The sequence below is a fragment of the Pogoniulus pusillus genome, chromosome 2 (genome assembly GCF_015220805.1).
Source record: "Pogoniulus pusillus isolate bPogPus1 chromosome 2, bPogPus1.pri, whole genome shotgun sequence".
Taxonomy (NCBI): Eukaryota; Metazoa; Chordata; class Aves; order Piciformes; family Lybiidae; genus Pogoniulus; species Pogoniulus pusillus.
Window position 1 is genome coordinate 45,281,988 of NC_087265.1, and position 22,016 is coordinate 45,304,003.

General features: G+C 40.8%; 1 protein-coding gene across 6 annotated transcripts in view; it reads right to left on the minus strand.

Annotated features, from left to right (window-relative positions):
- Positions 1–22,016, minus strand: part of SCN2A (sodium voltage-gated channel alpha subunit 2) — a 100,828-nt gene that overhangs the window by 28,089 nt on the left and 50,723 nt on the right. For 4 of the 6 annotated variants that reach the window (XM_064163955.1, XM_064163947.1, XM_064163964.1 and 1 more), the window contains 7 exons: positions 21,383–21,673; positions 17,836–18,213; positions 16,760–16,892; positions 14,073–14,311; positions 13,089–13,262; positions 10,824–11,180; positions 8,953–9,432 (listed from right to left, as the gene is read on the minus strand). In XM_064163955.1, coding sequence (XP_064020025.1) covers positions 8,953–9,432; positions 10,824–11,180; positions 13,089–13,262; positions 14,073–14,311; positions 16,760–16,892; positions 17,836–18,213; positions 21,383–21,673 — 2,052 coding nt within the window. The remainder of the gene's footprint in view (positions 1–8,952; positions 9,433–10,823; positions 11,181–13,088; positions 13,263–14,072; positions 14,312–16,759; positions 16,893–17,835; positions 18,214–21,382; positions 21,674–22,016) is intronic. The other 2 variants (XM_064163972.1, XM_064163982.1) reach the window with 1 other exon arrangement.

Below are 22,016 nucleotides of genomic sequence, written 5' to 3' on the forward strand. Positions count from 1 at the left end.
GCAGACTTCTGCTCTAGTATAAAGCAACAAAGCCAGAAATGTGGTACAGCACAACATCACCTGGGAATGGACCATATTATCACTGATTCTCTTTTGTCTGTATCCTTTAGTATGCAGGAAGACACTTTCTACCATCTATTGTGGCATGCCAGTGGTCACACATGGAATCCAGCTGCATGGCTAGACTACCTCTAATTGTAGACTGTGATATGTTGGGTATGTAGCATAGGATCTAGTAATTTACTTAAGCATATCTTGAAGTTATCTTGGTATCTGATAAATTCTCTGCTCACCAGCATTGCAGAAATTGCATTTAAGCAGTGCTATATGCTTAACATGTATGCAGTTTACTTTTACAAATGAACCTGCAGAAACAAGATCATCATCAAACCCAGGCATTGTCTTGGATAAAATACTAAGGAATTTCAAAGTCTTTTTTTATGCTATGCTTGTAGGTTACAGAAGGATTCAGTTACGCAGATAATAACAGATTTATCAGGGATAAGTATTAGCTGCTCTTCAAGAGTTAAAATGTCAGATTTATGGTTTTTAATAAGGGAATTATTCTCAGAGAGCTCAACTTTTCAAAACCTCAGAATGTATATGCTCCACCTTCTTTTCACAGCAGACAGCAAGGGGAAGGAAGTACTCACATGGACCTACAGTAGCAGTGTGCTGATTATCATAGAGGTCTATGTTATCTTTTCCATCACATCTATCAACAGCTTTGCCAGTCATGCTTTAGTCAGCAATACAGAACAGTATGAGATAGAGATTTTAGTTCAGCTTTCAAGGTAGAAAGTGGAAAGCAGCATTGCAAAAAGCAGCAGCCAAGATTAGGTCAGGAAGTTTTTTAAGTCATTACTTTCTGAACCTTGACAACATCTCATAGATTCATACAATTCTGCTTCACTTACAGCCAGGCCACTTTGAGCTTCTAACATTGCTTTGCTTGTTTTGAAGGTGATTATGTAAGAGTAGCTAAATCATTCTTAGTTTAACTTTTTTGACAAAGCTTGAAATTTCCTGATTGGCAGAATGCCACTACCACTGGTGAAATCATAACTGAAGGGATTGAAGGAGCAAAGAGCAGAACATAAGCAGGAAGATGGCGCCAAAAGAAACAACCATTTGAGGGTTGCTTTAAGTTTTCTCCCAAACACCTGTGAAAATGCTGAACAATGGAAACTATATGAGGTCTATTTTATCAGTCCTGTGTGGATGTGAGCATGACAATGAGATGTTCTGTGATATAAATAGCAATATTATAGCCAAACTTATCCAGTGTTTGTCAGCAGAGCTCTATCACCTCCAAAATCAATGAATTGGCAAGTACCATTGTGTTTCCACTGGTGCAATTAAGTGGAATCTGGAAGTCACTTTTCCTAGTGCTTATACAGTCAGGCATATTAGTTCTATCAATTAAAAAACCCAGAACATTGTCAATCAAAGCAAAACAATTCTTGATGATTACTCCTTGCAAGTACTGCAAGGATTCCTAAATTATAGTCCACTATGCTTTATTGCTATTCATAACCCCTTTGATCTACTTTGATTCATGAGCATTTCATAAATGGCACTACTTGCAAGAATGTTAGATGAAAGCAAAAGCACCATCAGTAACAGTGAAGTGTTTGAGAAAGTTCTCCCACTGAATACTTTAAAAGGTTTAGTGCACACAAGCAACAGTGAAAGGACACTTCTCAAACAGAGCAAGGCACTGCTGTTTATACAGATTAATGAAGTGAATGCCAATTAATGCTAATATTAACAACTTAATATCATCCCCTATGAATCACATATGAATGTCGAGACAACATAACCAATTCACACTCAATCCTGAGCTTAAATTCTTCAGAGGATCAAAAGATTTTGAATAATATTTTAGAACCAAAATGCAACTTACCAGAGAAATTATTCCTTACAAAACATAAGACAAAAAGCTACGTGTTAAGTATACTTTAACTCTGCTGAAAGCAGCATCCTATAATTATGATGTTGCAAATATTCTGGCAACGTTTAATAAGCAAGATGTAAATCATTCTGAAGCTGGGCACCATTTGGTCCATAATCTGCATCTTATTTCCTAGAGTGCTGAACATTATTTATGACTGGTAAGATAATAAGTAGTTAACATTTCTTGGGGCAAATAATTTTAGCTGTTAGTCAATTTGTGAGCATCAACTGAAGAGCTATGGTAAGACTGAATTGGACCAGATCTTGCTATCAGTTTTCTCTTTGAACCTCTACACTTTTAACTGTGGGTGTAAGTAAGAGCAGAACTGATCTCTGAATGTTTGACCAGCCAGATACCAGTTTTGTGTGAGCTTTTTTTAACTAAATGATGGCCACATGCTTGGACTATGGAAAGTAAATTCATTTCATGCTTAATGATACTTCAAATACTGCATATTAATCTCCAAAATAATGCAATGCTTATGCAAGTATTGAAGAAAAGCATTTCTAAGAAAAAAAAATCATGAGAAACAAAAATGTGACTATCATGACCTTGCAAGTTACCTCCACTGTAAGCTAAAATACAATAGTACAAAAGCCTTCCAAAACAGCTAGCAGCTTTTTCATCAGCAGAATAATTTATAGATGGACTTAGATAAGCTTCTTAAGAGAAACACAGCTTATGTGTTACATATTCCAACTTCCTTTGAAAGGAGAGAAACCCCTTCAAAACCAGAATCCTGAAAACTTTACCATCATGATTGGGAAAGGTACATAGCATGCACTGCAAGATACTATTAAAATACCACAGAAAGTATTGCATCTGAACCACAGAAATATTGGAGCTTCCAATCTTGCCTGACCATGCTGTGATGCGAGTCCCGTGACCCAGCAGAGAGCAGCTGTGCATGTTTGTACTGTATTGCAATGAATGGGACAGGGTCATAGCTGAAGAGCATGCAGGGCAGTCAATATCCATTAAAAAGTGATTAGATAGTATATACATATAGATGTATAACTTGCTTAGGTAACCTGTGTAAAACTGGTGACACGATGCTCTGCCTCGCTAAAAGGCACCAGAGCTGCCCGCTTGACTGATCCAGCTTGGTTCTACTCCTGTGAGAAGTAAGAATGGTAGGAAATGAAGTTCAGAACACAGCACCTCTGCTCGTTTGCACTGAATACTGCTTAAAGTAAAATACACATTAGTAAGGTGTCTGCAACAGCACTAGGAGATCCCATATATTTCAAGACATTACAAATATCTTGTAACTTGGTATATCTTGGTGTAATTACCAGTCTAGAATTTACTTTTACCATAAGAACCTAATTATTACACAACTATACATGCACTGTATGATTTTCTATATAAGTCATTCCCACAGTACTTAAGAATCTGAAAAGGGAAAAAAAAGTATTTGCATTCATAGAATAGAATCATAGAATCAACCAGGTTGGAAGAGACCTCCAAGATCAGCCAGGCCAACCTAGCACCCAGCCCTATCCAGTCAACATATTGTTTCTATGCTGGATAGCAGTAATGAAGCTGAGGTTCACAGACCATTACATACAGGAGAACAGACTCATCAAAGTGGCCCCATATTTGTTAAAGGCTCTACTTTAAAGGAAATGTTATTTAGGGTTTGTTTGCTAATTCCCTTATTACATTGCATTCCCCTACTACCATTCTTAAGGACATAATGCTCTCATCATTCATTCTATCTTAGGTTTCAGGCAGTTTAAGAAAAAAAATCCTTGTAAATGCACACTTAGTAGCATGTACAATATTCATAGAGTCACAGAATCAAGCAGGTTGGTAGAGATCTCCAAGATCATCCAGTCCAACCTAGCACCCAGCCCTGTCCAGTCAACTAGACCATGGCACTAAGTGCCTCAGTCAGGCTTTGCTTCAGCACCTCCAGGGACAGTGACTCCACCACCTCCCTGGGCAGCCCATTCCAATGCCAATCACTCTCTCTATCAACAACTTCCTCTTAACATCCAGCCTAGACCTCCCCCACCACAACTTGAGACTGTGTCCCCTTGTTCTGTTGCTGTTTGCCTGGGAGAAGAGACCAACCCCACCTGGCTACAGCCTCCCTTCAGGGAGTTGTAGACAGCAATGAGGTCACCCCTGAGCCTCCTCTTCTGCAAGCTGCACACCCCCAGCTCCCTCAGCCTCTCCTCACAGGGTTTGTGTTCCAGGCCCCTCACCAGCTTTGTTGCCCTTCCCTGGACTTGTTCCAGTATCTCAACATCTCTCTTGAATTGAGTAGCCCAGAACTGGACACAGCACTCAAGGTGTGGCCTGACCAATGCTGAGTACAGGGGCAAAATAACCTCCCTTGTCCTACTGGCCACACTGAAATTTTCCCTTATAGGAATTCAAACCAATATTTTTGTCAACTTGTAGAATGACCCAGTTGGGATCTTTCCTTTAGGGAAATCAAAGACTTGGCTAACCAAGACAGCCAGCAGTCATACCATCCTGTTACACACTGAAGAAACAGGTGCACCATTCTCAGTGTGATCATACTCAGTCCTGCTACCACCAGCCTATAGGTTTGAGTAAGGTCCATGTAGTAACAAAATGCTCTTATACAGTAAACAGTTAAAGACTGAGTGAGCAACAAAGCAGCAAAAAGGAGAAAGTTGGTGATCAGGGAATCACATGGGAAATTCAGGTTTCAGTCCCTCATTTAAGGTAGTTTCTACATTTAGGCCACTGATTATTGACTGTTAAAAAAATATAAATAGATTTTGTAGAGGGGAAAGATTTTGTTCTCAGAACAGATACACAAATTATTAGGCACCACCAAAAGTCATGTGCCTTCTTGCTACCATTGTTGAGTGAATCAGAAATGATTTTCTGCACAATCATTTTAGCTGCAGTATAAGAGAGTACAAAACAGCCTTGTGATTACAATTTTAAAACCAGAATTCAGCAGCTAATTAATCTAATAACCACTAATGAAAATACTTAAATGACTTCTCTCTAATAGCTTGCAGCATTGAAATTAGCAGAATCTCCTTACACTTCCAAGGTACTTTTAACAGTGGAGTTGCCAATTAAAAATTAATATCAGATCTATAACCTGCTAAAGCTTCAGATAACATGCACACAATTTCATAGCTTGAAAAAAGAATAACCACAGGAAAAAAGCTACCTAGGAGATTTTAAAACATATGTTACTACTACCATGATAGTGGCAGTACCAGAACCACTAACGTTAGCAGAAATAATGTGATATGGGTGGGAGCACAAAATAACAATTATAGAATCACAGAATCAGTCAGGGTTGGAAGGGACCACAAGATCATCTAGTTCCAACCCCCCTGCTATGGGCAGGGACACCCTACCTTAGATCAGCCTGGCCACAGCCTCATCCAGCCTGGCCTTATACACCTCCAGGGATAGGGCCTCAACCACCTCCCTGGGCAACCCATTCCAGGCTCTCACCACTCTCATGCTCAACAACTTCCTCCTCATGTCCAGTCTGAACCTCCCCACCTCCAGCTTTGCTCCATTCCCCCATGTCCTGTCACTACCTAATATCCTAAAAAGTCCCTCCCCAGCATTTTTGTAGGCCCCCTTCAGATACTGAAAACAAAGAGATTTCCCAAGTGCATACTTCTGGAGCTTCACAGTCAGTATCTCAGACTGTATCTGTATCTGAGGATTTCCTTTTAGTGCCATTCATACAATAGTATCATCTGAAGCATCATTGCAAGTTGTATCTTCAGAATAACATCATCTTCTCCACGCTTTCCAAGTGAGGCCTTTAGAATATTTGTTTTTTTAAATGACAGGTTTAGGTTGGCAGTAGCCTTGAAACTGCTAAAGAATATTAGGCTAACGTTACAGACAATATGGAACGACAGAGAAGTATTTCTTACTCCATCAAGATAGCAATAAGCATTTTGTGATGAAGAAATCCAAAATGTTCTGTTTGCTGGTACAGAAGTTTAAGTTAAAGTGCATTATTTCCAAACATTCAGTACATAGAATCATAGAATCAACCAGGCTGGAAGAGACCTCCAAGATCATCCAGTCCAACCTAGCACCCAGCCCTAGCCAATCAACTAGACCATAGAATCAGCCAGGTTGGAAGAGACCTCCAAGATCATCCAGTCCAACCTAGCACCTAGCACTATCCAATCGACTCCTCTAGCTATCACTAGTTGCTAAGCAGAGAAAAAGCTGAAAGTGATAGATGGGCCTGAAAATGATCAGCAGGTAAAAAGAACAAATCCAGGACCAGGTCTATACCAAGAAACTACATGATTTACAAACAGACCATTACAGCCATATGCAACCATTATGTCTCAGCTCACTGATCTGTGGGATTTCACCAGATCAGCAGTAGCTTTTGCTGCTCCTCTGGCAGCAGGACGTTTTGAAACAGTCTACAGTGGGATAACAGAACAATGGAATCACAGAACAATGGAAGGAGAGAAAAATGCACTGGTCCTATGTGGTATAAAAGTCCCTGAGGAAAATCCTTTTTCTTATCCTGTGCACAAAGACAGAAGAGAATTCACCGACTCTATATATTCCAACCAAGAAAGTTGCAAATAGTCACTCTCTTTGCTATGCAGAACACTCCAGGGCTAAGCTACAAAAGTTCTGTGTTGTTCTACACCCAAGCCATAGTTTAGCTGAATAAGATAAACAGGAACACAATCTGAAAAAAAAAATTGCAGTACAAGAAAAATCTTTCTGCTAAGAACCAAGAAGTTAGGACTGTATGTATCACAGTATCACCAAGGTTGGAAGAGACCTCATAGATCATCAAGTCCAAGCCTTTACCACAGAGCTCAAGGCTAGACCATGGCACCAAGTGCCACATCCAATCCTGCCTTGAACAGCTCCAGGGACGGCGACTCCACCACCTCCCCGGGCAGCCCATTCCAGTGTCCAATGACTCTCTCAGTGAAGAACTTTCTCCTCACCTCAAGCCTAAATTTCCCCTGGCGTAGCTTGAGGCTGTGTGATGCAGGCTGTACAGAAAGGGACCTCTGGGTAAGAATTACTAGAATTGTAGCCATATTTATACTCTTGGAAGCCACTTATGGAAAATGCTGTGATGCTTTATGCATCTGTAGTATGCAGTCCTGTTCAAAACCACCCAGGCTAATGCTGAATAAACCAGCAGCAATACTAAGCACAGCACAGCACATCCTCCACTTGAGGTGGGATGCCTCCACCATGTACAGTTGTGCAGGACAGAACACAGGGTTATTAACACAATAACAGCTTTGGTATCCACTGTAACTCACTATGTCCTAGCTCAGATTGGTCCATTTGACACCACATTGTGCCAGAAAGAGGCAGAGTTTATTACAGTCATAGTGGGTAACAGTCAAATGCCTTAAAGCTTTGAAAATTACAATGGGTCATTGTATGAATGAAGCTTTTAGTGAGATACAAAGCTTCATCATTTTTTTACCATAAGGCCATTACTTCTTCATTGCTTCTGCTACTAACAGATGGAGGTTTATTAGTGATTGATATGAAATCATTTAGTGATGCTGGTCCAGTACTCAAATGTACTTATGATGTATCAAGATGTATTTTAACTGGAACAAAAAGGTTAAAAGCATCAGAATGAATTGTTAATTTGACAAGAGGCACTCCAAAAAGCAGACATAATGTATATAAACTGCTCTGATGAAGTAAGCATGGAGAAATCTGCACAACTCCCATGTGTTTTAAGATTTTTGTAATCCAGGGATATCAAATTGGTTCATTTTCTGGTTAATTATATGAATAAAATAGGGAAAAAAGTATTAATTTTCCCCAAAGCTATCTTATGCATCTTGATTATGACTGTAAATGCAATCTGCTAATACCATTTTATTCAAAACCAACACAACCTTACAACAGTTTACCTTAAACATGATTAGAAGTCTGTATATCATAGAACTATAGAATCATAGAATCAGACAGGTTGGAAGAGACCTCCAAGGTCATCCAGTCCAACCGGGCACCCAGTCCTGTCCAATAAACTCGACCATGGCACTAAGTTTTCTTCAACACCTCCAGGGATGGTGACTCCACCACCTCCCTGGGCAGCCCATTCCAATGCCAATCACTCTCTCTGGCAACAACTTCCTCCTAACATCCAGCCTAGACCTCCCCCAGCACAACTTGAGACTGTGTCCTCTTGTTCTGTTGCTGGTTGCCTGGCAGGAGAGACCAACTCCACCTGGCTACAACCTCCCTTCAGGGAGTTGTAGACAGCAATGAGGTCAGCCCTGAGCCTCCTCTTCTGCAGGCTGCACACCCCCAGCTCCCTTAGCCTCTCCTCACAGGGCTGTGCTCCACGCCCCTCACCAGCCTTGCTGCCCTTCTCTGGACACCTTCTAGCTCCTCAACATCTCTCTTGAATTGAGGAGCCCAGAACTGGACACAGCACTCAAGGTGTGGCCTGACCAGTGTTGAGTACAGGGGAAGAATAACTTCCCTTGTCCTACTGGCCACACTGTTCCTGATGCAGGCCAGGATGCCATTGGCTCTCCTGGCTACCTGGGCACAGTGCTGGCTCATGTTCAGCTACTATCTACCAGCACCCCCAGGTCCCTTCCTTCTTGGCTGCTTTCCAGCCACTCTGTCCCCAGCCCACAGTGCTGCTTGGGGCTGTTGTGGCCAAAGTGCAGAACCCTGCACTTGGTCTTGTTAAATGTCATCCCATTGGCCTCTGCCCACCCATGCATCCTGTCTAGGTCCCTCTGCAGGGCTCTCCTACCTTCCAACAGATCAACACCTGCTCCTAACTTGCTGTCATCTTCAAACTTACTGATGCTGAACTCAGTCCCCTGGTCCAGATCATCACTAAAGATACTGAACAGGGCCAGGCCCAGCACTGATTCCTGGGGGACACCACTAGTGACTGGCTGTTATACAGCAATCGAATAAAAACTTAAATTCAACTCTAACAACCTTGGGAAGAAAAGCAAAGCACGAGAGAAATTTAAATAGAGAAACAGCCTTACCTCCTTGCTTTCTTCCAGATCTGACTCACTGCTGAACTCCTCTGTATTTAAATTTTCAAAGTCTGATTCCCCGACAGCAATTGGCACTGTCACGGTGAGGCTTGGGTTGTTTATGAATGACATGTAATCACTTTCATCAACAACATATTTTTCCACGCTGCTGCCTATGCCACTGGTAGTTCCATTCCCTTCCTTAAGATAGGTGAGGTTTTTACCTATCTCTACTATTGTGTGGTTGGAAATATAGCTGTCTTTTTTGTTATTTAGGTCTTCGAGGGGTTTGATCTCGTCTAAAACTTTCTGCTTTCTAACGAAGGCTTTTTGGATGAATTCTCTCACTTTCCTCTTCACATAATCTATTCCCTTCTGAATCCTTGCCACAGCAATCTGGAGATTGTTCATCTCGTTATCGTCGTCTGTAGCAGCGAGGTTGTCTGAACTGAAGGAGCTCAGCAGCAAGGCCAAAAAGAGGTTAAGTACCTAAAAGACAGTAAGGAGAAAAGTTAGTAGATCTTTTTAACTCATAAAAGTAATTCCATTATGGGTTGTTCACTATGGCATGATTTTTGTTTTCCATTCAGCACTTTAATACAACACACCTTCTCGCTAATCTTTCTAGTCCATAATACCCACAGTACCTGTCTCCAGTATTTTATTATAATGTGCAAAAAAATACCACCCCAATTTACCTTAACTTGGCTAATATAGATGGAAATCTGAGCTTTTCCTTCACTTCTTCCTCACCCACTGCAAGTAGTGCAGCTCTGGTCCTCAAAACAGGGAATTACTACATGATATAGTAATTCATGCAAGCTACATCTGCTGTAGTGTTCACAGGTAAGGGGAATGTAGGCAAATTCCAGTCTTTTACAATTCAGCAGACCATAATTTCAGTGTCTCTAAATCAGAACATAATAAATATTTGCTTGGAACAGAACAGTCTATTTTTGTTTTGTGCAGGAGAACAAGCTAAGAGATGAAAAGTTCACCAATGTGATACACCTCAACTTTAGGAACTCTTTTGTTGTGCAAGAGGAATTTGGGCTACCTGGAATTATGACAGACTATGAGAAAGAAATCAACAGCTAGGCTTATTTGGGTTTGGAAAAAGAAGACTAAAGTGGAAACAGTAAACCTTTAAGTGTTATAAATGTTGTCATGAAGATCACAGAACCACAGAATCAACCACGTTGAAAGAGATCTCCAAGATTATTCAGTCCAACTTATCACCCAGCCCTGGCCAATCAACCAGACCATGGCACTAAGTGCCTCATCCAGGCTTTTCTTGAACACCTCCAGGGACAACAACTCCACTACCTCCCTGGGCAGCCCATTCCAATGGCAAATCACTCCTTCTGGGAAGAACTTCCTCTTAACATCCAGCCTAGACCTCCCCCACCACAACTTGAGACTATGTCCCCTTGCTCTGTTGCTGCTTGCCTGGGAAGGTTGGAAGAGACCTCCAAGATCATCCAGTCCAATCCATTGCCCAGCCCTATCCAACTGACTAGGCCATGGCACTAAGTGGCTCATCCAGTCTTTTCTTGAACACCTTAAGTGTTTTCCATCACTATTGAGACTAGTCAATTTAATTTGCTGTAGAAAGTGATTTAAGTTAGCTTAAAAAAACCCAAACAAATCCATATTTTTAACTATAGTTCAGTATTTATCTCATTAAAGAGGTTAGAAACTTACTGGAGATTTAAAAGAAAGCATAGAAAAAACCTTTCTCATAAATAATCAAGGTACATTTCAACCTGGTTTAGAGAAAAGGCAAACAAATTACACAATCTTCTAAAGTCCTACTCCAGTCTTTACCTCTGATTTCTAAAACATAAAACCAGGAAACGTGTTCCAATAGTTTTACATACCACTAGGTTTCCAATCACCATGACCATCATGAAGACTGTAAGGCACATGGTTTGGCCTGCAACCTCCATGCAGTCCCACATTGTTTCTATCCATTCTCCACACAGCACTCGAAACACAATCAAGAAAGAGTGGAAAAAGTCATGCATGTGCCAGCGTGGAAGTTCACAGTCACTGGAGATCTTGCAGACACATTCCTTGTAGCTTTTCCCAAACAGCTGCATCCCAACCACAGCAAAAATGAACACGATGATGGCCAGCACCAGGGTCAGATTCCCCAGAGCTCCCACTGAGTTGCCAATGATCTTAATCAGCATATTTAGAGTTGGCCATGATTTTGCCAGTTTGAACACTCGAAGCTGCAAAACAGAAAAGCCTACAATTATTCATGTTCCTAACTGTAATGAAATGATTGCCACACACTTCACATTGCAGTTACCCTCTGTCTAAAATAATGTCTCATAACTTGCAGAACTTTTAGTTACAAAATTCATGTTTTCAATTCTTTGTCCACTGCCAGACATCAGTAGTCACAAGTCCTGATTCAAGTTGTAAGAAGTAATAAATACTGTCTCTATGTTCACTTCAACTGCACTGTAACTATCACAGGCTCCAATTCAGAACTGTTCCTCTTTGGGTGACTTGAGATTTTTATAAACAAGTTGTACTTGTTGGGCACATTGGACAAAAGACTTTCACCTTTAATTAACTCTAAAAAAAAATATTACTAAAAATCCCCCAGCACATAAGGAATGTGCTCAGTTTAACAGGATTGTATGTGTACAGAGGTTTCCAGATCTCCTTCATCTTAACTGGCAGAGAGAAGGGATAAGGAGTTCCCCTAGAAAGGGAAACAAGCTGGAGCTGCTAATTGTATGTGTACAGAGGTTTCCAGATCTCCTTCATCTTAACTGGCAGAGAGAAGGGATAAGGAGTTCCCCTAGAAAGGGAAACAAGCTGGAGCTGCTAATTGTATGTGTACAGAGGTTTCCAGATCTCCTTCATCTTAACTGGCAGAGAGAAGGAATAAGGAGTTTCCCTAGAAAGGGAAACAAGCTGGAGCTGCTAATTGTATGTGTACAGAGGCTTCCAGATCTCCTTCATCTTAACTGGCAGAGAGATTGAATAAGGAGTTTCCCTAGAAAGAGAAACAAGCTGGAGCTGCTAACAACCAGCAAACAACTTACTTGTAAGTAACTTTAACAATGTGTTTTCTATCATTTGAAGTAACTTAATATGTCTTACAAAGTTTGTCATGCAAGAGGGAGAAAAACAAAGGAAAATGTTATATTGAAGTGCAACTTGAGAAATATAAAAATGAAATTAGTTGGAATACATGGCAAGTGTTCAGACAACTGAAAGAAGAGAAACATATATGACATGAAACATAAACAAAATACACAGATCACAGAATCATAGAATCAACCAGGTTGGAAGAGAGCTCCAAGATCAGCCAGTCCAACCTAGCACCCAGCCCTAGCCAGTCAACTAGACCATGGCACTAAGTGCCTCAGCCAGGCTTTGCCTGAACACCTCCAGGGATGGAGACTCCACCACCTCCCTGGGCAACCCATTCCAATCCCAGTCATTCTCTCCGGCAACAACTTCCTCCTAACATCCAGCCTAGACCTCCCCTGGCACAGCTTGAGACTGTGTCCCCTTGTTCTGTTGCTAGTTGCTTGGCAGAAGAGATCAACCCCCACCTGGCTACAGCCTCCCTTTCAGGTAGTTGCAGACAGCAATGAGGTCATCCCTGAGCCTCCTCTTCTCCAGGCTAAACACTCCCAGCTCCCTCAGCCTCTCCTCACAGGGCTGTGCTCCAGACCTCTCACCAGCTTCACTGCTCTGGTCTGGACATGTTCCAGTATCTCAATATTTCTCTTGAATTGAGGAGCCCAGAACTGGGCACAGCACTCAAGGTGTGGCCTGACCAGTGTTGAGTACAGGGGCAGAATAACCTCCCTTGTACTACTGGCCACACTGTTCCTGATACAGGCCAAGAGGCCATTGGCTCTCTTGGCCACCTGGGCACACTGCTGCCTCATCTTCAGCTACTATCCACCAGTATCCCCACATCTCTTTCTTCCTGGCTGCTCTCAGCCACTCTGTCCCCAGCCTGTAGTGCTGCTTGGGGTTGTTGTGGCCAGAGTGTAGAACCCTGCACTTGGCCTTGTTAAATCTCATCCCCTTGGCCTCTGCCCACATAAAAAAAGCACAACATACATGCACAAAATGATATAGAAACATATTTCACTTAGTATATTTACCAATCGGAATGAGCGAAGTACAGACAGCCCTTCTACATTTGCAAGGCCAAGCTCCATTAAACTAAGGCTCACGATAAAACCATCAAAAATATTCCAGCCCTCTTGAAAATAATAGTAAGGATCCATGGCAATTATCTTGAGAAACATTTCTGCTGTGAAAATTCCTGTAAACACCTGCAAGGTAGATACAGTTTCTTACTGAGGCTGAGTGAGGTAACACTTCAAAAAGAAAACTAATGGTACCAACTTTTGGTAAGTTACATCTTCAACAAGCAGCCCCTGATGAATCTGAACAGCTTGTCTAAAATGCCACACATTGGAGTTAGGAATTAAATTCATGCATCACAATATTTGGTTTCCAAAGGAAAGAGGTAAATGGGAAAAATATGGGGTTTGTTTTTACCTAGCCTGCTAATATGCAATTATAGTTACTGACACACAGAACCTCTTCTGATTGTAACACTCAGCTTTATTTCCATATATCTCATCTTTGCCCTTGGGAGAAAAAAATAATAACCCTGAAAGATGACCAGAATTACTCTTCTTCAGGAGGATCTGAAGAAGACACTGTTTCTTGGGGAGTTGCAGTACATCTGTAACACAGCAAGCATGGGGATTTGCCCCTTTGCAATTCCCTGAACACCCAGGACCGAAGGAGACACTAGTGAGAAGTGGAACAGGTGTGGGAATGGAGCTGAAAGTCCTTATGATTCCCAAGAGCCAGCTTCAATGAGAGAAGCTGTAAGTTAAAAAACAAACCAAAATGCATATTGACAATGAATCTCACTGTCTTTGCTCCATAAAGCAAGAGTGGTGAAATCCACAGGTGCCAACAAAAGGGGAAGGAGTAAAGCTTAAGTTTAAAGTCAGCTATCTCAAGCCTGTAAATATGTAGTCAACCTTTCCTTTTAAACACATGCCCATAAAGCACAAAAGAATGAGTTAAGAAAAATGCATTTCACATACATATCATGAAAGACTTACAAGGTTTCCTACTGAAAGTACACCACTGAATTGATCAGTCATTGGATAGTGCTCCATGGCCATGAACAAGGTGTTTAGGACAATGCAGATAGTAATGGCCAGGTCGACGAATGGGTCCATCACAATTAAATTTACAATATGCTTTACTTTCAGCCAGGGAGTACAGCAGTCCCAAATCAAGCAAGTGTTAGCAAATTTATACCAGCATGGTGGGCATTTCTGTCTGGATTCTTCCAGTTCTAGAGAGGAAAAATGAAAATAACATTGAAAACATATTTCTCTGCTCTAGTGACCTAGATATTTCCTTGAGGTGCTGTCAGTCAAAAGAAAAAATCAAACATAATCCTACTGTGGTTTAATTTTGATGTAAAATGAATAGTAAATATTCAAGATTAAATAACTATTCAGGAGCAAATGCTACTTAAGATGCAAAATATATATTTGTCTTAGAAATCTGGCATACAAGCTGGATGATGAATGGATTGAAAGTAACCCTGAGGAGAAGGATTTGGGTGAAAAATTGGTTATGAGTGAGTAATGTGTACTTGCAGCCCAGAAAGCCAATCTTATCCTGGGCTGCATTGAAAGACACGTGGCCACCAGGTCTAGGGAGGTGATTCTAACATTCTGATCTACTCTTCTCTTCAGAGACCCCACCTAGAGAAACTGCATTCAGTTCTAGGGTGCCCAGCATAAGAAATCTATGGACCTGCTTGGATGGGTCTAGAGGAGGTCATGAAGATGATTAGGGGGCTGAAGCATCTTCCCTGTGAGGACAGGCTGAAAGGGTCATGATTACTAAGCCTGGAAAAGGCTCTGGTGAGACCTTATAGTGGCCCTCCAGTACTCAAAGGAGGCCTACAGCAAAGAGATAGTAATAGGACAAGGGGTAATGGTTCTAAGCTGAGAGAGGTTAGATTTAGATTAGATGTTCATAGAATTACAGAATGGTAGGGGTTGGAAGGGATCTCTGAAGATCACCAAGTCTGAGCCAAGGCAGAGTTACCTAAAGCAGATCACACAGGAGTACATCCAGGCAGGTTTTGAGTGTTTCCAGAGATGGAAATTCTAAAACCTCTCTGGGCAGCCTGTTCCAGTGCTCTGCCACCCACAAAGTAAAGAAGGTCCTTCTCATGTTTAGATGAAATTTTGTACGTTCAAGTTTATGTCCATTATCTCTTGTCCTGTCACTGGGGACTACTGAATAAAGTCTGCCCCCATCTTCCTGACACCCACCTCTTAGATATTGGCAAGCATGAAGATCCCTTCGTCAGCCTCCTCTTCCCTAAGCTGGATAGCCCCAGCTTTCTCACCCTTTCCTTGTATGAATGATGCTCCAGTCCCCTCAGCATCTTAGTGGCCCTGTGCTGGAATCTCTCCCGTATATTAGGAAGAAATTCTTTACTGTGAATGTGGTGACACACTGGAACAAGTTGCCTAGAAAAGTGGATGCCCCCTCCTGGGAGGTGTTTAAGGCCAGGTTGGATGACACTTTGAGCAACTTGACCTAGTGCAAGGTGTTCCTGCTGATGGCAAGGAGGTTGCAACTAGGTGATATTTAAAGTCCTTTCCAACCTAAACCATTCTATGATTCTATGCATAGGATGAATAAATCTTCTATGAGTTTCTTCCTAAACAATTTAGAACAAACCTGAAGTCAGACTATTTAGACAGTATTATAGAATCATAGAATGGTTTAGGTTGAAAGAGACTTCAAAGACCTCTAGCTGCAACCCCCCGGCATAGGTAGGGACACCTCCCACTAGAACAGGTCGCTCAAGGCCTCATCCAACCTGGCCTTAAATACCTCCAGGGAGGGAGCATCCCTGGGCAACCTGTTCCAGTGTTTCACCACCCTCACTGTAAAGAATCCTTTCCTAACATCTAGTTTGAATTTCCTCTTTTCCAGTTTAAACCCATTACCCCTCATCCTGTCATCACAAGACCTTGTCAATACTCCCTCCCCAGCCTTCCTATAGGTCCCCTTCAGATACTGGAAAGCCACTATAAGATCTCTTTGAAGCCTTCTCTTCTCCAGGCTGAAGAGCCTCAGCTCTTGTAGCCTGTCCTTACAGCAGAGCTGCTCCAGCACTCTAATCATCTTCGTGGCCCTCCTCTGGACTCACTCCAACAGTTTGATGTCCTTCCTGTGTTGGGGGCTCCAGAACTGCACACAGTACTCCAGGTAGGAGTATGGTCCACATGTACAAAACATCTCATGATTACCTTCCCGTTTGCTATTTTAGGCATAGTTATTTAAGACTCAAAAGTAATGTTTTGCTCTTTCTTACATGTAGTTGCTTAAATCCACCATTCAGATTCATTGTACCTAGTCTTGCAGGGAAAAAACCCAACATGATACTTCCTTCATGAAACTGCACAACTGTTGAATTTGTAGAAGGGGATTAATTTACTGCAGACTGCATGGATCAGGTGTTTTCTGCTTGTACTTAGCTTGGAAGCTTACTGCTTTCATCTCCAATCTATCAGTACTTTGAAAGTTTGACTGCTTATCCAAATATACCTGTCCATCTTCAAACCCAAAACGTTCCTTCCCTATAGAAATCTCATCTTGCCTGTATCCTTTAGGCTGAAATAACTACCTTAAAACAGCACTACTACTTAATGTATTGTACATTTAGCAGGACTTTATGGCCTTGTCACACAAAAAAATCTGTGTTACATACCTTCCATGGTGTTTGTAAGCATGCTGGCTATACTCATTGCTCTTTGCCGTGCACTAGGGTCTGTCAGGTAGTCCATAGGGACGTGGTAAGAACTAGACCGTCTCTTCCTTAAATCAGTTTCTGTAGTAGTGCCCTGCAAATAAAACACTGGTAAAATAGTCTATTAATTGTTCATTTAACAAGAGCAGTGCTATAAATTATTACAGAACTATGATTTATATATATACGACTCTGCTGTCCTGCACCATGTCCCATTTATGTCGTGGTTTTGCAATAAACTAATCCATGGCTAACTTTATGCATAGCAAATGGACAAATACATCAGTAGGATTGCTCTTGTGCTTAAGCAATGTGTTTTAAGTATTTAATGGAAACAGGGATGAGGCATTAAAACAGATTTTAGACTATAAACAGTTTCTAGACTATAAAAACATGCTTGTCAGTGAGCCCTGCTACAAATATCTTCCTAATGAGGCAGTGAAGTCTTTTACCTAAAGATGAAAATGCACAGCCATATAGCTAGCAGTAAAAGCACTAAGAGTATTTCCTTAAGATAACTCTTCATTTTGAATACATTTTCAATCCCCTGGTACACATTTTCAAGCAAAATGAAATAAACTAGGAAAAAATAACTTTGCTACAGGAACACTATCACAATCCCTGTCAGTTGTACTATCAGTGTTACAGCAGAAGTTTTGTATATGGCCATTGGGAAGTTAAATACTCATTTAATATATTCCATTAAGCAAATATAAAATGATATACAAATGCAGAACCTTCCACTTAGATCTTCAATTAGCATAATGGATCAATAGGTATAAGACTACATATACTATATTTATTCAGTGGTGTACTATGCCATTCTCTTAACTGCCAGTAAATTAGCATTTATCTTCAAATATTTTGTTCATGAGAGCTACACAATTTCACTTTCTGCTTTATCTTATAGCTGGAATATATAAAAAGAGCATTCAGAGCCTGGTCAGAAAAGGAATCATGCCCAAGTGACTAAATTTTGTAATTTAAAAAGAGCAGCTGATCATACATCATGCCTGAGCTATTGCAGACTTTCTTACATTGCTAGCAGTGGCTGCTTTATCAATCATCACCTCTGGCAGAAGCTGTCCAGTAGGTGACAAAGCTGGTGGCCCACCGACTAAAGAAACTACTCCATTGCAATCCACAGTGCTGTGCATCTTCCCATTTGCTGGCAGCGGAGGTATTGTCCTGGATGACCTACTGGCCTGACTAATGTTACTGTTGCGCCGTTCGCCGTGTCTATGAGGAACAAAGAGAGAATCTCTTCTGCTCTCATTGTCTTCAAAAGTGCTGTGCTCATCATCAGCAAAGTCGTTTTCAGATCCTACATCCTTTGCTCGACCTCTGAAGCTGAAAAGACTCGTTCTGCTATTGCGCCTTGGGGAAAACAGGGAGCCTCGAATGCTCAGCAAAGACTGCAGGCAAATAGAGATAATTATTATCAGATCAAAATCCTTTCAAATGTAATGTTTTCAGAGAGAGGAGAAAACCCCACGGTGTTAATATGTCTTGAAGGGTAAGGTAATCTACAAAGAAATGCACCACTACAACCCACCCCCAATGCACTCCTTTTTGGGTAGTAAACAAAGAGCACGTAAGTGACAGACAAAGACTAGTTATTTTACTACACTGGATATACAAAATCAGTTGGTTTAGAGTAAAAGAAACTGCTTGACAGAATTGTTTCCTCTGCCTGTTTCATTACCAGCTGTTCATAAACTGAGTATGCACATCCAGACAGTATTTAGCCCAGGCTGGCATTAGTCTGGCAGGCTGAGTAAAAGAAACTTTTAGACAAGTTTTCTGCAACTCAGTCTGCACACACAGAAGTAGCTCCCAAATATTGCTTAGTTAAAAGTAATATTTTCTTTTAGATACCAGTCAAGTAGGCCAGAATAAGGTGATGGTTTGGGGTTTTATTTTGTTGGTTTTGTGTTTCTAAGCCTTAGGTATCCTGAATACGTAAAAATATGCCTGTAGTTTTTTTATGAACAGTCTCACTAATGTTCATCAGTTTACTCTTGTGAGTAAATATTCTGCACAGGAGGATCTTATCAGGTTCAGAGTTAAACCAATGCTCTAATCTTGCACATAATTACACATACATGAATTAACTTTAATAGATGTCAGTGATTCTCTTGACTTGATTAGCATAGCACCTGATTTCACCCAACAACTCTATGAACAGATGATACATAACAAAGCAGTGTCTGTTTCTCTTCTGCAACTTATCTTTATGGACCTGAGCCCCATTGGTTTAAGTACTGCAAAATGCAGAACAAAAAGGCACTGTGCAAAGAACTTATCACCTAAGGGTAACACCACAGATGAGTACAAAAAGAGAGGGAATACAAGGAGGCAAAATCAATGGGTATGATAAACAGTGGTCTTAGCTCACCTGAAGTCACTTCCCTGTCAAGCTTTCTGTAGGCAGCATGGTAAAAGAGAGTTTTAAAGAGGGATTTGAGGAAAGCAATGAAGTGTTCTGTGGAAATTCATGGAAGCTTCTTCCAAGCATGAGGGGCAGCGTATCAGAAAAAGCTCAAAGAAACTAGTTTGAAAATTTAACAGAAGGTTATGAATGCTGGCATAGGTCAGTAAGTAGACAAGGTGGGTTGGGAAGCACTTTAGGCACAGTATGTTTTATGGCATTAAAAAAATAGCTTTTGGTAGATATATTGACTAGCAGATTAGGTAAAAGCAATGACATAGGTTAGTGCTTTGCAACATCAACATTCTTGATGAATATAGCAGTAACTGGGTCATGGTAGGAGGTTCAAGTTTAAAAATATTTACATTTGTGGGTCCATCATAGGATTAAAAAAAGAGAGAGAGAGATGGGGAGAGAGATAGGAGGGAACTATCAAAATGCCTTCTGGAAACCCCTTTTTCCTGAAAAATGTCAGAAGGGTAAAAGGATCCTTTAAAAGGACAACCAAACCAGGAGAATTGAGAGGAGACAAAATCATGAGTGCTGGAAACAGTAAGTTTTGAAGAAGAATAGAATGGTCAGTTACACTGAAGGCAAGTGGGATGTCAAGGAAAATGTCAAAAGATGTGATAAAAACCCTGAGTTTTGTCTAGGAAAAGGTTATTAAAAACTCATGAGTGAGATTTCCATTTAGTGGCTAGAACCCAAAATGAAAAGGAACTAGGGGTGGAAAATCAGAGGGGTGGGTATTGCTAGATTGTCATAATAAACAACTGTAAACGAACTTGGGAACAAAAAGGTCAGAGAAGTGAGTTGTATGAGGAATGCTTCGTTTCTTACAAGATGGATGAACTGAGCTGCAGTTGAATAAGGCTGAAGTTTCAATGAAGACACAAGCAAGAATATGCACCTAAGGGATCAGGTGAGTCTTCAACATGAAGTTGAAGTCAATGGATATAAATGTGAAAATTTGTATAAGGCACAGAATGAGTCACAACTAATTAAATTCACTAACAAAGTTTTACAGGGAGTAGACAGTTAACATAAAACGGTGGCAGACCAAGAGGAGAAAGGTGGGGGGGAGGGGGAAGGATGCAGTTGTATTTAAAAAGGAAGTACATTAGGAAGTAAATGGAAGGAGGAGTTAAGTTGTCAGAAATAAGAAGCTAGAAACATTATATTCCCACTGCAGTCTGATCTAAGGAGGACAGCCCTTAATAAGAAAATACTGGATGGAGAGGTCTGAGCTTCTTTGAGAACAGGAACTGGAGAAGTGATACATGAAGAGAATCTGAATGCTCACGATCTATTTAAGGATGAAACAGGCTTTGCAGGGACAGGAAGAGAAGAAGAAGATTAAAAAGGAAGGAATGAGTTTAATAATAGCGACTTAAAAGAGGGAGAAAGCAAGTCATAAAGATCAGGGAGAATCAAGAAGGTGGGGTTAAAAGGAAGAAGGATATTGAGGCACACAAAGGGGCAGAAAAGAAGACAGAATGCATGTGAGACCTGGACTTGTGCTGAGGGGAGAATCAGAGGTGGGCACATGACAAGGAGCTCTGAAAACTGCCAAAGGGATAACATAACACAGCTACTAAATGAAATACACGTCTGGATGGAGATGCAGATGGCAGTCTGAGTCACTGGTGTTTCAATGTAAGAGAACACACATGCAAGGACACATTGTCACACATATTTCCACCTTCTTTAAGATAACAGAATTAATAGTCTCACATCAAATGGTTTGCCAGATTTCATGTGAATAATTATGCCATTTCTACTGGAGGTTTTTTTTTTGCATACCAAGTTCCAGCACTTTTCATTTAAAAAATGAAATTCCTTTGTGCACCAAATTTGAAGCCATCAATCATGCTGAATACACCCATCTTGATGGGGAGGTAGGTCCATTTCATGAAGAAATTTGAAATACAACTCATTTTAATTAATAGACATGATTTTTTCACACACAAATTCAGAATAAGACTCACATCTCTCAAATACTTAATTTCATCTTTAGTGGCAATTATTAGCTTGATTTCACTTTGACTTATGATAGTGAAGAATCTGTGGCATCGATCAAACTACTTTACATGGTCTTGTTTATATGACAGTTAGGTAACAAAGGCATTTAAGAGGTAATGATACTATGGTACCTGGTGTGGGGAAGAAAATCTCTTTTCGTATGTCAGTCTGTTCCCCTCAATGGAAAATCGGAAACCTTTCCTTTTGATGCTGTCCTCTGATTCAGACTTGTGAAATTCTTCCCCATCCTTCTCCTCGCCTTCAGATTGTTCTTTTTGCTTTTTTTTCTTTCTTCTATTCCTCCTCTCTTTAGCACTCTTTGAGCTTAGTTTTGATGCCTCAGAAGAACTTTCGGAGAATCCACCTATTCCACCTACTCCACTATAATCTCTTGAGTCAGCTGCTGCAGCTGCTGCTGCTGCCTATACATACAAGCACATATGCAATTTACATTTATACAAACACACACTGCTCACTGTTTTAAATGTATTGCTGTTTAAAAATAGAAATAGAATGCAAGCAATGATCTCACTTCACAGAATCCAGCATAAGTAGTATCATTAGTGAAATACCACACGAATTACTGCTGCTCAACAAAACCAGGGCTTAGAGCAGCCTAAGGGAAAATTGTGCTATCAGAGAGCCAGGGTAACGAGCATCTGCTTTAGATTGGGGTAATGTGTTGCAATGAATTTTCCACCTGAAACATCATGTAAAAGTAAGCAATCAAAGCTCAAACAACAGGAAAAAAATCCTGTTATTAGG